The sequence below is a fragment of the Maniola hyperantus genome, chromosome 5, assembly GCF_902806685.2.
Source record: "Maniola hyperantus chromosome 5, iAphHyp1.2, whole genome shotgun sequence".
NCBI lineage: Eukaryota > Metazoa > Arthropoda > Insecta > Lepidoptera > Nymphalidae > Maniola > Maniola hyperantus.
In genome coordinates this window covers 8676815-8690397 of record NC_048540.1, presented here as the reverse complement: position 1 = coordinate 8690397, position 13583 = coordinate 8676815, and the positions used below count along the sequence as shown (strand labels likewise).

At 36.7% G+C, this 13583-nt stretch overlaps 2 protein-coding genes across 5 annotated transcripts; one reads left to right on the top strand and one right to left on the bottom strand.

Moving 5' to 3' along the window:
• Positions 1–1596: 1596 nt before the first annotated feature.
• On the top strand, positions 1597–5229 carry LOC117982599 (uncharacterized). 3 transcript variants are annotated; one of them, XM_069498962.1, is made up of 5 exons: positions 1597–1613; positions 1666–1699; positions 1905–2056; positions 3858–3980; positions 4490–4706. In XM_069498962.1, exons 3-5 carry the CDS (start codon positions 1922–1924, stop codon positions 4571–4573), a joined length of 342 nt encoding a protein of 113 aa, XP_069355063.1. In that variant the 5' UTR covers positions 1597–1613; positions 1666–1699; positions 1905–1921; the 3' UTR covers positions 4574–4706. The 3 variants fall into 3 exon arrangements, with proteins under 3 accessions (XP_069355063.1, XP_069355064.1, XP_069355062.1); XM_069498963.1 differs by lacking the exons at positions 1597–1613; positions 4490–4706 and adding an exon at positions 5040–5229 and having other exon boundaries at positions 1674–1799; XM_069498961.1 differs by lacking the exon at positions 1597–1613 and having other exon boundaries at positions 1674–1799.
• Positions 5230–7172: 1943 nt separating this feature from the next.
• elgi (E3 ubiquitin-protein ligase NRDP1 elgi) lies at positions 7173–13504 on the bottom strand. 2 transcript variants are annotated; one of them, XM_034968704.2, is made up of 7 exons: positions 13042–13504; positions 12813–12955; positions 11239–11321; positions 10416–10621; positions 9641–9799; positions 8295–8425; positions 7173–7620 (listed from the first exon to the last, which is right to left on the bottom strand). In XM_034968704.2, exons 1-7 carry the CDS (start codon positions 13129–13131, stop codon positions 7482–7484), a joined length of 951 nt encoding a protein of 316 aa, XP_034824595.1. In that variant the 5' UTR covers positions 13132–13504; the 3' UTR covers positions 7173–7481. The 2 variants fall into 2 exon arrangements, with proteins under 2 accessions (XP_034824595.1, XP_034824596.1); XM_034968705.2 differs by having other exon boundaries at positions 9644–9799; positions 13042–13503.
• Positions 13505–13583: the final 79 nt, after the last annotated feature.

The window sequence follows — 13583 nt, the reverse complement described above, 5'->3', positions numbered from 1 at the left end:
TTTTCTGTGATTTATGATTTATAATTCTGTGGATGTGTGCAGTGTTGCCAGATTAGGCGAATTACCGCCATTTAGGCTAGCTACCTCGGGGGGCCAATCGGCGACCAAAAATCCCGATTGGCTACCAGTAGCCATTTAGGCTACCTGGAAGATAGAAACGGGCGATTTTAGGCTACCTGATTAAAATTTATTTAATAATTTCTTTTACGTTTGTAACGAAACGCAATATCAGGTTGTTTGTCTTTCCGTGCTGTTTGCCTTTTTCCTACGTATTGCAATTACTATTTGTAGGAATGAGATAGAGATACTGTGCGTTTGACACAACAATCTTTTACTATATACTTTATATTAGCCGGACAAATTGACACTTCGTTATGACGCAATTGAACAGTGCGACGGAAAGTTACGTCACGTATCCAGGTATCAATTTCATTCGTGTGGGTAGTAACTCATACAAACACGCTGTAGGTATGATAGAGACAGAGTTCAAAATCAAAATATCAGAATACTCTCTTCTAATCAATGTTATCGGGTTTTGGACTTGAGAATGGTTATTATATCTTTTAAGGTGTTTTATCCAAATTAGCCGACAAAATGCAAATTTTATATAGTTTATCGCATTTTTAAGTTAATTTTTTGTTAAAACATGTACCTAATTGTATAAATTTTATTTTCGCAAAACTCATTCCCATGAAATTTGCAAGAAACTAAATAAAATTTGAATTTTTGCGCCTGGATGTTAACTATGGTGCATTATTCTGTATCTGAATGATCTTCATCAAGCTTTTTATTAACATAAACATTTTTTTTTTATTTTTTTTATTTAGATACAAGTTAACCCTTGACTGCAATCTCACCTGATCGTAAGTGACGATGCAGTCTAAGGTGGGAGCGGGCTAACCTGGAAGGAGTATGGCAGTTTTCTTAAACCCATACACCTTTGGTTTCTACACGGCATCGTACCGGAACGCTAAATCACTTGGCGGCACGGTTTTGCCAGTAGGGTGGTAACTAGCCACGGCCGAGGCCTCCCACCAGACCAGACCAGAAATTTAGAAATTATAAAATTCCAAATCCCTGCCAGGAATCGAACCCGGGACCTCCCTCTAATAAGACCACAGCGCTGACCACTGCGAAAATTCCATATTATCTATTCCGCTTTTTTATCCATTGAAAGATTTTCCACAAAATTTTATTTGAATGATAAATTAAAGTAGCAATGTATAACGAACTATAGAAAACAGTTATCATCACTGCAAGTGTAAATACAGAATATGACACCACCATAAGTTATAGTTAGTTGGGTAATTGGTACCTACCTACCTACATTAAATAAACATATTACTTTTCACTTCACGTTGTTTTTTTACGTGTCTTCTTTATTTGGGTCTAAAATATAGGTCTGTTAGTTCAAAGTTTTAGGCGAATTGGACTACTTGTGCAAAAAAAAAATTGGGCGAATTTAGGCTACTCAGCAGGCAAAATCGGGCGAATTCAATTGGCAACCCTGCTGGTGTGTCATTTCATGCATTTTCAAGGCTCTTTCAAGCATCATTCTTTTTGACAAGCATACACAAATTTTGCTATACAAAAGTCACAGAGTACATTGAATATAACAAAAGTTTCGCCTGCCTGGTTAGTGTTAGTCACAGAGTACATTGAATAGGTGTTAGTCACAGAGTACCTACATTGAATATGTGTTAGTACTATACATAGATTAATATGTATTTATAATATTATTGCGGGCCTATGTTATCCGACAAAATAAAGATATTTATTTATATTACGATCGTTAATGGGTATTCTTCTAACTCAACTTGTTTGCTATTTGCCGTTCTTCTAACACAATGTAATATTTTATTACCTACAGTTTGAATTAATAAACATAAGTTCTTTGTTAACAGAAAGCAGTAGTGAATCGATGGGTGGACCGTCGGAGAAAACATCGGATCCGCAATCGGCAAAAATGTTGGTTTTCTTACAAAATGGAGAGCAGAGACTTATTACTTTCACATTGCCCAAAGAAAGTTGCACACTTCAGGAAGTTCTTGAACAGGTTAGTTTTCCTTTTTACGATGAAACTTAAGATTCTCATATTTCAATGTACGCCTAGTTTTTCACTGCGACCGCATATGAGATTTAGATTTTTAAAGAACTTGTAATTCCTTACATTCGTTCTTTAATGCAGGTCTACGTTAAACAGAGAACCTTCAATTAAAATTTCAAGTTTTGAGACCCAGCGGTTAAAAGGTAGACTTTCGAGTCGAGTGTCAGACGTCACAGAGTGCCGCCGCGATAGTTATTCGAGCAGAGCGACATTGACGCCGCGTCAGTGGTCGACTTTTTTCGCTGTGCTTGAATGATGTTCGCTATATTTGCATAGAACACTGAGATAGAACAGCACAGTTCATGACAGCTATGAAACTTGTAACAAAACCTCGAGGCTTCATCTACACAGGCAGGCCTCTAGAGATGGGCATTATCAGCTATTTCTGGCAACGGTTAACCAACCGTTATTTAGTTTCAATACCGATATTGATAACAGTTGCCGGATATCGGTATCAGAGCTGTGTTTCAACTAATTTAATGTGCGCAACGCGCAACGGTTTCCTTTGTATTAACTAAGCTAGCTGCCGTATCGATACCGTCTGTATAGCTATTGCGCGCATATTTCACTAAAATAAAATCAATTTTACTTTTATGAATATCGTGAAGTAATCACAACCTTAAGTTCATAGCAGCAAAGTTTAATTATAATGATCATTGACCTATTTTATAGGTCAAACTATAGCGGACACCTGCAGGGATAGTTTGCCACAGTCCAGTCAACCAGCAACATTTCACGAAGATTGATATACCAAAGAAGACCTTATCTCTATTACTCTAAGGCTTAACTGTGATAAGAATGATAGATCAAACTGTAATGAACAAGTACTAGTACAGTTAAGCCTTAGCGGAATAGAGATAAGGTCGTCTTTGGTTTATCAATCTTCGTGAAATGTTCTTAGTTGCCGATAGCCAAAATTCGCTCTTTCTCAGCTTTGAGTATGGGAAAGAAAGAGAAGGCATAATTATTTTGCGTTTTAAGTTACCAAAAACCAAATAACGCATTGCCAGTTGGTAGCGTTTCATCATCGTCAGGTGGTTCGTCATAGATAACTGATAACCGTTGCTAGCTACGACAATACCGATACGGTACGAGGCTATGGCCATAGGCACTGCAACTGTTTTCAGTTACGTTATGCTATAGCGGACACATGTCTACAGGCCTCAAATGTAGGGAGGCAAGGTAGGTGTGCGGGCCCAAATTGAAATGGCAATCGGGGTATGAGGTGGGGGGCGTCTCACCCCGATTGCCATTTCAACCAGTCGCGTAGTATAAGTAGAGTGCGCGGCAGAAAGTAATGTACATCAACCTTTAGGAGTTATCAGATTTGTAGAGCATTGTCTCTGTCGTTCAGACTGACAACGCTCTACAAAGCCGAAATGTCATTCTAAAGGCTGATGTACATTACATTCTGCCGCGTACTGTGTGTGACGTGGGCCGTCGTGGCTGCGTGATAAAGGGTTTTAAATATTATACCTACTCAATATTTTTAAATCTTTGATTTCACATCACACCTAGTGGTCAAATACCTAATATTAAACAGATGTCAATTCAGGATCAAACCGAGAGCTCACTCACTCTAGTTCACTCTGACATTAGTCTGATATTCGACTGACGCTCGACTCGAAAGCCCACCTTTAGATAGTACAAATAAACTGAAGCCACATATCTCAAGCAATCTTTAATATCATGTTTTTAGATAATTAATATAGTAGGTAGGTATAAATAACACTTATTTTTTTTGTTTTAGTGTCATGTTCCTTTTACGGCAGATACTCATATACAATGTTTGCAAAACAATAATAGTGAAATAGATTACTTTGTATCAGTAGGTTCAACTACAAGAATAGAAGAGATGCTAGAAAATCACCCAGTAAGTAATATTCGATAATTATTATAATAATTGTGCGACTGTATGTTACATGTAAAATACTATGTTGGCTTTATGTTGTATGGATACCTACCAATGAAAGGGTGCATACCTAGCGATGCATTTGACGACTTCAATGGCGCATTAGTTAGCGCTATGGTCTTAGAAGAACTTTGAATACCGGTATAATGTTCGTAACGTTACTCCACTCAACAGAGTTACCGTTAATATTGAAATACCGGTAACAGATTCAACGTTATTTATGTTTTACTGGTAATCTTTGTTAACTTCAAGTGCAAATTGGTGACCTGAACTTTGATAATTTATCAAATATCAAGATGAATGAAAACAATACTCATTATGAAAGGGATACTATGACTCACTCAGCTTTTTTTTTCTAAATTCTGTGTAAATTGTTATTAGTGAGGGCCAAAACGTTTGTCTCACAGTCATGCTTCTTATTGACATAATATTGAATTCATAAAGACTACTCTAATATTTTATTGTTGCAGATGTTACTTGGGGATATAAGTAGTAGAAGCTCCCCTAATGTATTATCACAACCTCAGAGTAGTGAAATGTCTACTCCTAAGTAGACATTTCACTTTTCTTTCCTTCTTTTTATAGTAGTCATGTATTAACTATTAACCGATCAACAGTATTTGTATTATACGTTTTTTATGTGAAAACAAGTAAATAATTAATAAGAAATACAGTGACGCCATGAATTCTCAATGTTTGTTTTGCAACTAAAGTTGCATTCCTTCCTTGTGAAAATCGGTTACATGATAATTAGTATTTTCAATTTTCGAAGTAAGATAACTATATCAAGTGGTGTATCATATGAAAGGTCTTTATCTGTGCATTCTAAAACAGATTTTTATTTATTTTTATGCATCATAGTTTTTGAATCATCATGCAAAATGTTGAAAAAATACGACTTTAGTACGGAACCCTCGTTGCGCGAGCCTGACTCGCACTTGGCTGGTTTTTGTCTTGTCCGGATTGAGACTTCAAGACTATAATATACTTGCTAGTTACTAAGTAGATCTTGGTTTGTAGGAAATGGAAAATGATGTGATGAACACAGAATAAGGGCTCTGTCATCAGTGGTGATAAACCACCTGTGCAACCACTACCACACCCATCACACTTACATGAAAATTCGGGAAAATAAAACCATTATTTTTACTTTGAATTATTATCTAAATATATTAAACTGAAGAAATTAAACACGAGCAAATAATTAATTTATGTAACTACTTCCTAATTATATCACATTATGCACAATTGTGCATAATGTGATATAATTAGGATTGTGGGTATTTACTGGCTTCATGCCTTGCCATCCAAAAATCTCGGCACGCTTTTAGATAACGAAAGTTTTCGTGTGGTCTAGGTCTCAGATTGGGAACACCACTGTGCCATCAGCACAAATGTCTGTGTGGAAAAGAGGTTGATAAATTTGAAATCTAGACTCTCTTGCCAAAGGAGCTCTGGTAGAATTTAGGCATGGCTCTCTTAACGATATGTTCAAAAGGGCTCTTGCCACCATAGACATTCCTGCGCTCATTGAGCCGGCAGGGATTAGTCGGGATGATCGCAAGAGACCTGATGGATTGACGCTGGTTCCCCGGGAACGGGGACAGGCGGTAATGTGGAACGCAAAGTGTGTTGACACATTGGTCCCGTGTCATATCAGGGAGACAGTATAAAAACCGAGAGCCGCGGCAGAAATGGCTGAAAACGGCAAGCGGCGTTCCGTTCCGTTTGTCGTGGAGACCCTGGGACCATGGAGTCTTAGTGCAAAAAAATTACGACACATTTCACCGCGATTAATAGCCTCTGGTGACAGAAAGGGCTGGCTCATTTTTTGCGCACCGGATCAGCCTGGTTATACAGCGTGGAAATGCAGCCAGTTATTCTTGGCATCTTTCCACGCGGGCATGATTGGTATGGTAATTAGATAAGTCTAGCTTTAAGTTTCATTGTAATATTTTCAATTTGGGGTATCATATGGAAGGGCTTTTACATGTAGGTACATTCTAAAACAGATTTTATTTATTTTCATGCATTATAGTTTTTGATTTATCGTGCAAAATGTCGAAAAAATACGATTGTAGTACGGAACCCTTGGTGCGCGAGTCTGACTCACACTTGGCCAGTTTTTTTACTACTGACTGGATAGAAACGAAAAATAATTAAAATTAATTTCTCAGAGCGAATTATATAGGTACCTATTCTTGTTTAAAAGCAATAATACATCTTATTGATATTATATTGAATGTTACAGCACGATCGCAACATTTTGTAACATAACACAGCTGCACTCAGCCACTAGTCTAGAATTGGTAGTAAAAAATCCTGATGACAATATTTAGTAATAAGTACAGAACTTTATTTGTAGAGAACTTTATTTGTAGAGAACTTTTCGAATTTATTTGACATCTACTTACTTATTCCTTCAGGAATGTTTGATTGAAAACAATAATACAACCATGGTCGTAGCCAGGAATTGATTTTAGGAGAGGTTTTCCAGAGTTTTTTTATATACCTATTTATGTAGGTAATAATTATTCTTATCTTATAGTCAAAATAACACAAGAATGAGTTGAGTATATGACACTGAAAGCCGAAGTGCGGCTGCACCTAGTTTACCCGGCTACAACTAGCTTGCATTCGACTTAAATGGACTATGCCAGAAGACTCGTTTCGTCATCCTTCATTTAGCTTCACGCTGCGAATATCGGCGGCTCGCTTTGCTGGCCCATCGCCCTTTTTCGCTTGGTCTCCATAGGTTTGTTCATTTAGGACCTGGTGCTTCTGGCTTTGCGTTTAAAAGAAACACTCTAGGGGTAAGATGGACAAGACTGTGTTGAGTCAGAATGATTTAAGACGCATTGGCGGTTCCTCTGGTACTGCAAATGTTCATAGGCGGCGGTAATCACTTAACATCAGGTGACCCGCCTGCTCGTTTGCTCACCATTTCTATTTAAAAAAAAAATCCAAATCTACAAATTTTCAAATAGCACTCGCAAATGCTGCTTAGCCAAATGAACCTGGCTACACTTTTTTATTTTGTTTTTATTTATTTATACTTTATTGCACACAACACAAAGTAAACATATAAAAAAACATTCATCTAATATCTGTAGCATGCAAAGGCGGCCTTATCGCTAAAGTGAACTCTTCCAGGCAATCTTTAACGAAAGGAATCACGAAAGCACTTTTAGTGGTTAAAAAAAATAGGTGAAGCTGCACTTCGTTTGTAAGCCGTGACATTTTAAAAATAATTTCGCTTCAGTCTATGATTTCAGGCCTGCCTTTTGCCTACGGCCATGAATACAACGTACAAAACACAATCATACCTTCACAATGTAGCGAAATTTATTAATTAATATTTAAAAAATCCATCACTACTTATATTGTACCATATCATATCGGTAATTACATTCTAAAATAATAATAAAATTACTAAGCACACTCATAAGTTCGTAAATCCTGCTATTCAATACCATGAGCGAATATCATGACAAGGCCGGGCTCCACCATCATGTGATCATCGACATGTGTGTTGTCACACTGCAGCACAAGAACAGCTTGTTTCCCAGGCACTCTTTTGCAAACATATTTCTCATACAGCCTGTGAAATCATAATAACGCATTAGAATGGATAACTTCCACCAGGCGGGTCGGGTCGGGCCGCATTTCAACACAAAAAATCCTCCTGCCTATACATTTTATTTAAAAAAATATATATTATTATATGAAAATTCGTCGACTAAAGGCGTGTCCAATGGACGTTATACTGACGGGAAAGTGCTCGCCGCATCGTTGCCGTCCGACCCATTTCTACATGTTTTCCTTTAAGGAGCCTAACCTAACCCACCCAAACTGCTGCACAGCTCACTCAGCAGACGATCGAGCTACGCTTGGAGTTTCTCAACGTGATTAAGTTAGAGATGAAGAGATCTGTAGGAGAGCTCAGAGTTCATAATATAGCTCAACAGGTTAGGAGGCTGAAGTGGCAATGGTCAGGACAAATAGTTCGAAAAACCGATAGACTTTTTGGGTGCTAGAATGGCAACCTCGCACTAGGAGCATTGGAAGCACTCGCACAACGTTGGAAGATCCCCACTAGGTAGGTGGACATACAACATCAAACAAGTCGCAAGGAGTCTGTTGATTCAGGCGGCGCAAGACAGTGGCGTGTGGAAGTCCCTACAAGAGTGGATCTCCAGCAGTGGACGTCTGTCGGTTGATATTGACGATGATCAATAAACTTGACAACCCTTTGCTTTGACTTCTTGTACATACCTTCTATTATTTTGTCTTGTTTCTAACGACGACAGGCCGGGCGGCCACCGTCGTTCGTGGCAGTTCTCCATCAAGTCGTCAATAATGTGGGGAGGGCAGCCAGACTCCGACAAACTTCTCTTGATCATCATCTGTTTTGAAATTAACTTTACTTGTATTTTTATAATATTACAATATGACATATCTGACGTGTGAATTTGACTTGATGAGTGCTCTCTTTACGAAGACCCCATAAGAAAATATTCTTAGAAATTCCACCTCAGTGAAGCCAGGGCAAGTCAGCCCTATCTATTGTTAATCATAACAGTTTGTCTGCACTATTTTTTTGTCCAAACCTTTGACTGATTAAGACGAAACTTCACACAAGTCTACAGCATAATATGGTCAGGCTTATGGGCAAAATCCATACTAATATTATAAATGCAAAAGTTTGCCTGTCTGTCTGTCTGCTAGCTTTTCACGGCCCATCCGTTTAACCGATTTTGACGAAATTTGGTACAGAGATAGCTTGCATCCCGGGGAAGGACACAGGCTACTTTTTATCCCGGAAAATAAAAGAGTTCCCACGGGAATTTTAAAAATCAAAACTCACGCGGACGAAGTCGCGGGTATTACCTAGTTAATAATAAAATAATCTATCTGTAATCTGTCAATAAGTTATAACGCGTGAAATTTAACTCCTCAATCGCCATTTTAACTTTTTGTATCAAGTTTCATGTCAAAAGTACGATTTTAGTCCTTATTTTAAAGATGAACCGTACTTTTGACATGACAGTTGACCCACAGAGTTAACATGGCGCGTGAGGAGTCATTTTATACGGACTATACTAAGCAACATTATTATTTGAAAAAAAAAACACCATACGATTTTTGGGAAATATCAACATTGCATAAATTAGTTAATAAAGATAGATTAGACAATAACTTAGGGTAGGTCATCACCACTGCTACCAATCAAATCCACAGATTTATTATTTGAACTCATTTGTTAGGACTTCAATTTATTTATGCCATAAATACTAACAGAAGTTTCAAGTTACATCATACTGTGAATTTATTATGTTCCTCTAAATGACTGAGGGTGGTTAATACTAAGCAGGATACATAAAATGAAATAATATGGGTGATGGATGTATGGATAACATTCAAACCGAAACATTTTTTTAAATGTTATTAGATGTGGGAAGATCTCAGTTAATCCCAATTCAACTTACTAATTCACCAGCTTAAAGAAAAAAATTACATTAATAATATAAGTTGGATCAGATTGGTTTCAGTGTGGACCTGTAGGCATAGCTCGCCACACCGCACGGGGCGTGTGGCGAGCTCGGCCGCTGCTATATTACCACCTGCAGGACGTCATCGGGAGTGGATATCATGCCGCCCCAGCGCGTGACGCGCGCGCGTGTCAGCGAGTTGGCCCAGCGGATCACTTCCTCGCGCTCCATCTGATCGGCGAGAGCACGCATCGCCGGGTTAGATACCCGCATCGCACGCATGAATTCCTAAAAAAACATTCATCAATTCAACACCAAGCATAAAGTTTAACTATTGGGCAATTAGGACTCATGGGACATTATAAATGGAAGAGTTTGGGTTGGGTATTGATGAGTCGGACAGTGAATGAGTTATTGCATGCATTGCATGATTGTTGCCAAGAACAAGCCTATTTCACAATGTACAAGATAAAGTTAAACAGCACAGTTAAACAACCTGACTACTACCTGCAAACTGCAGATAGATAGTGATAGATAGACTTAGTAAAATTATTTTTGTGTCGCTTGGTGTACTTAAACATTGTACTATATTTATATTTATGAACTCTTATTTGATATCCCACCTGATACAATAGCAAAAAAAAATTCTGGAGACCCCCACTTTTTTGGATGTACTCGTAACATCCGTCAGGTCGATTTTATTTATATAAAATATAGTCTATGTCACCTGGACCATAACAACGAATCAATTGACACCTCATTCGTCAAAATCGGCCCAGTAGTTTAACCGCTAATGGAACACACAGATACAAACATATATACATAGACTGCCAAAATCATGACCCTTCCTTTTGGCTTTGCCGTAGTCAGGTAAAAATGTTTTATAAGGGAATTCAGTACTTACTTTAAGCAAAGCCAATTCACGTTTATGCTCATTGATGATGAGGCGTTGCTCAGCCAACTCTTGTTGATAGTCATTGAGCTTGCCCTGCTGAGAGGTTATGAGGGCGCGCAGCTCACGGACACAGTTGTGATCGCTCAACTCATCTTTAGGTATTACTAAGCCACAGCCTGCCTCACACGGTACCGGCCGTTTGGGATTAAATTCACCTGTCACATCCAAAATATAATTTAGATTGTCAAAGAATTAATTTTAGTGCCTTTTAGTGCTTCACATAAAAGTCACTCAAAACTGTAGTCTTAATGACGGTTGAACTAAGAGCCAGTGCGTGCCAGACCTTCGTTTATTTTATAAAAGCTGAAAGTTTCTCTGCATATTGCTTCCAACACAGTGAGGAACGATCAGCAACTATGAAGTTTGGATCATTGTGGCTTTGGGAGATAACAGGTAATAAAGGTGTAAAAAATCTTGCATCAAAGTATAAAGTCTTAATTTTTTCATATTTTCTTCAAAATATCATTAGAAATCACGTCATGCATTGCCAGACACTTAGTATCGTGGTAACCTTTATGAGCATCTGGCAGGGGGTTGTCAGCTTTTGTAAAATAACGAAGGTCTGGCACATGATGGCTCTCTCTCTCTCAGTAATAGTCTAGACTATTCAATTTTGTACTGAAAAAGTTTCAGTCTACACCATAGAAAGATGCAAATATACATTCAAAATAATTATTTTAAAGCAATGTCAGTTCAGTTATTAACAGAAAGGATGGCTATAAAATAGGTGATAAAGTAATTTTATAATAATATTAAAAGTGTAGATACATACATTCAACTAAATGTGAAGCCAATGAATCTAGTTTTAATACGGAATTGCATCCATGAGGCGCATTATCACAACTTGTACATAATCTGAAAATGTAAACATTTCAGTATTAGTTAAGTAGCTCAATTGTGCAGATATAGTTTTTTCGATTTCTTGAATTTTCTCAAAATTGTTTCTAAGTGGGGGTCTACATTATAGAGATCATACAAAGTAATTTATACAATTTTCGTGAGGATCTCTAATTTTTTGAAAATAAAACAATTTTCATGAAAATCTCTAATTTTTTGAAAATAAAATATAGCCTATATGTCACCCAGGAATAATGTAGTTTTCTACTCATGAAAGAATTTCCAAAATCGCTTCAGTAGTTCCAGAGATTACCCCTACAAACAAACTTACAAATTTGTATTAGTATAGGTAGAAAATGTCTCGAGACTGACAGATGACCGATGGACTTTAAAAACAACCAAATGGCCAGGTCCAAAAGGCAAAAGGAAAGTAGGTAGACCAAAATCGCGATGGTCTGACGATATAGCACAGGTAGCAGGAAATGATTGGGTTAAAAAAGCCAAGGATAGAGAGAAATGGCACCAACTGGAGGAGGCCTATACCCAATGAGGGATCCTTATCAAAAAACATATCAATCAATATACTTATAAAGAAGCAAATGTGCAAAAAATTTAATTAATATGTAAATAACTACTAATTTACTAACACAAATAAACACAACTACAATCATAAATACACACGCACACATTTATACAATACGCTTATACACGCACACACATGCTCACACACACGCTCACACACACACACACACACATCAACATATCACTGATTAACATGCTAACAAATAGAATTAGATTAGGTATTAGAATAGATTCAGAAACTCTGTAAATAATATTAATTGATAAGGAAAATAAGGGCTTAATAATAATAATAATAGGTAGAAAAAGAAAGATTTTTTATTTAAATAAACTTTTACAAATGCTTTTGAAATATCACTGATTTGGAATATTATTCCTAACAAGAACAACCAGCAAATTTCAGTTTACAAAATTATTCTATATACATAAGTAATTGCAGTCCCACATCCATCCATCCATAGTTCCATCTTTTATCGCCAATTATTATTCTGTAAGACTTTTTTAAGGAGCATACTTTAAATAGATTTTTCGAACTTGGATAAAGGCAAATCTACAATAATTGATTATGGAATTTTATTATAAGATTTTACTCGTTCCCACAAACAAGTTTCAGACTTTCTTGAGACGGAGTACAGGAGTTGCAAGCCTATTATTAGGATTTCTAGTTTGCCTATAATAAACCTAAATTCAACCATGGTATACTATATAATACAGTATTTTCTTTTAAAAAGAAAACAGTTACTAAGTAGTTTAAAATAATCACTTTATTTTAACTAAAAGTAACAATTTTAAGCAAAATAAACATAACACATTCGTTTGCCGCAGTTAATATTGTGTTTAATAGAAGCTACATAATATCCATAACCTGAAATTAATGTGCAAGAATCAAGTTGATGTACCCTAGTACACAGCAGTTACAAAATGTCATACCTGGAAAGTAGGTTACGAAGTATTCTCGGAACAGGTCTTAATTGGCTAGCTGTCACTGCCTGCCGGTCTACTGGACAAGTGGGCTGACGACTAATCCATTCTGTTATGCAGGCACGACAAAATGCATGCTCGCAAGCTGGTGCCTACAACAACCCCAATGGAAACATTGATTCGGGTTAACGGTTAAGTAGATAATACATTTATTTTTTACATATGTCATAACACATACCTGTAAAGGATCCTCTAAAACTCCTGAACAGATTGGACAAATGAGTTCTTCGTCGACGTCACCTTGAAACCTTTTGATTTCAAAGCCCATTCTTGGTTTTAGGCCTGGGAGACATTCATCGGTTGTTCGTATTGTTAGAGTTAACAGTCAACACACAATAAAATATTTTTATCACATTCAATCTATAGATTTGTCCTACCAAATCCAAGGAGAATTGGGAAAACAAATAGGCAGTATAAATTATTAATAACAAAAACTATGATGTGACTATGATAAAACAATGAAAAAATAAATGTGTGCTTATTTTTTTTTTTTTTTTTTTTTTTTAATTTATTTTACGGCCCTGGATAACACTCCTTTAAGGCCTTTCAAAAATTTACAAATTCTAAAATACAAAATTGCTTATAACTAAATATTATTCTAAAAATACAAAATTGCTTATAACTAATTAGTCTAACGTTTTTACACTTTATTTATAGTATTACTTACTTATATAATTAAAAATAGACTTAAAATATGACGTTTTACACAACAAGTCCTTT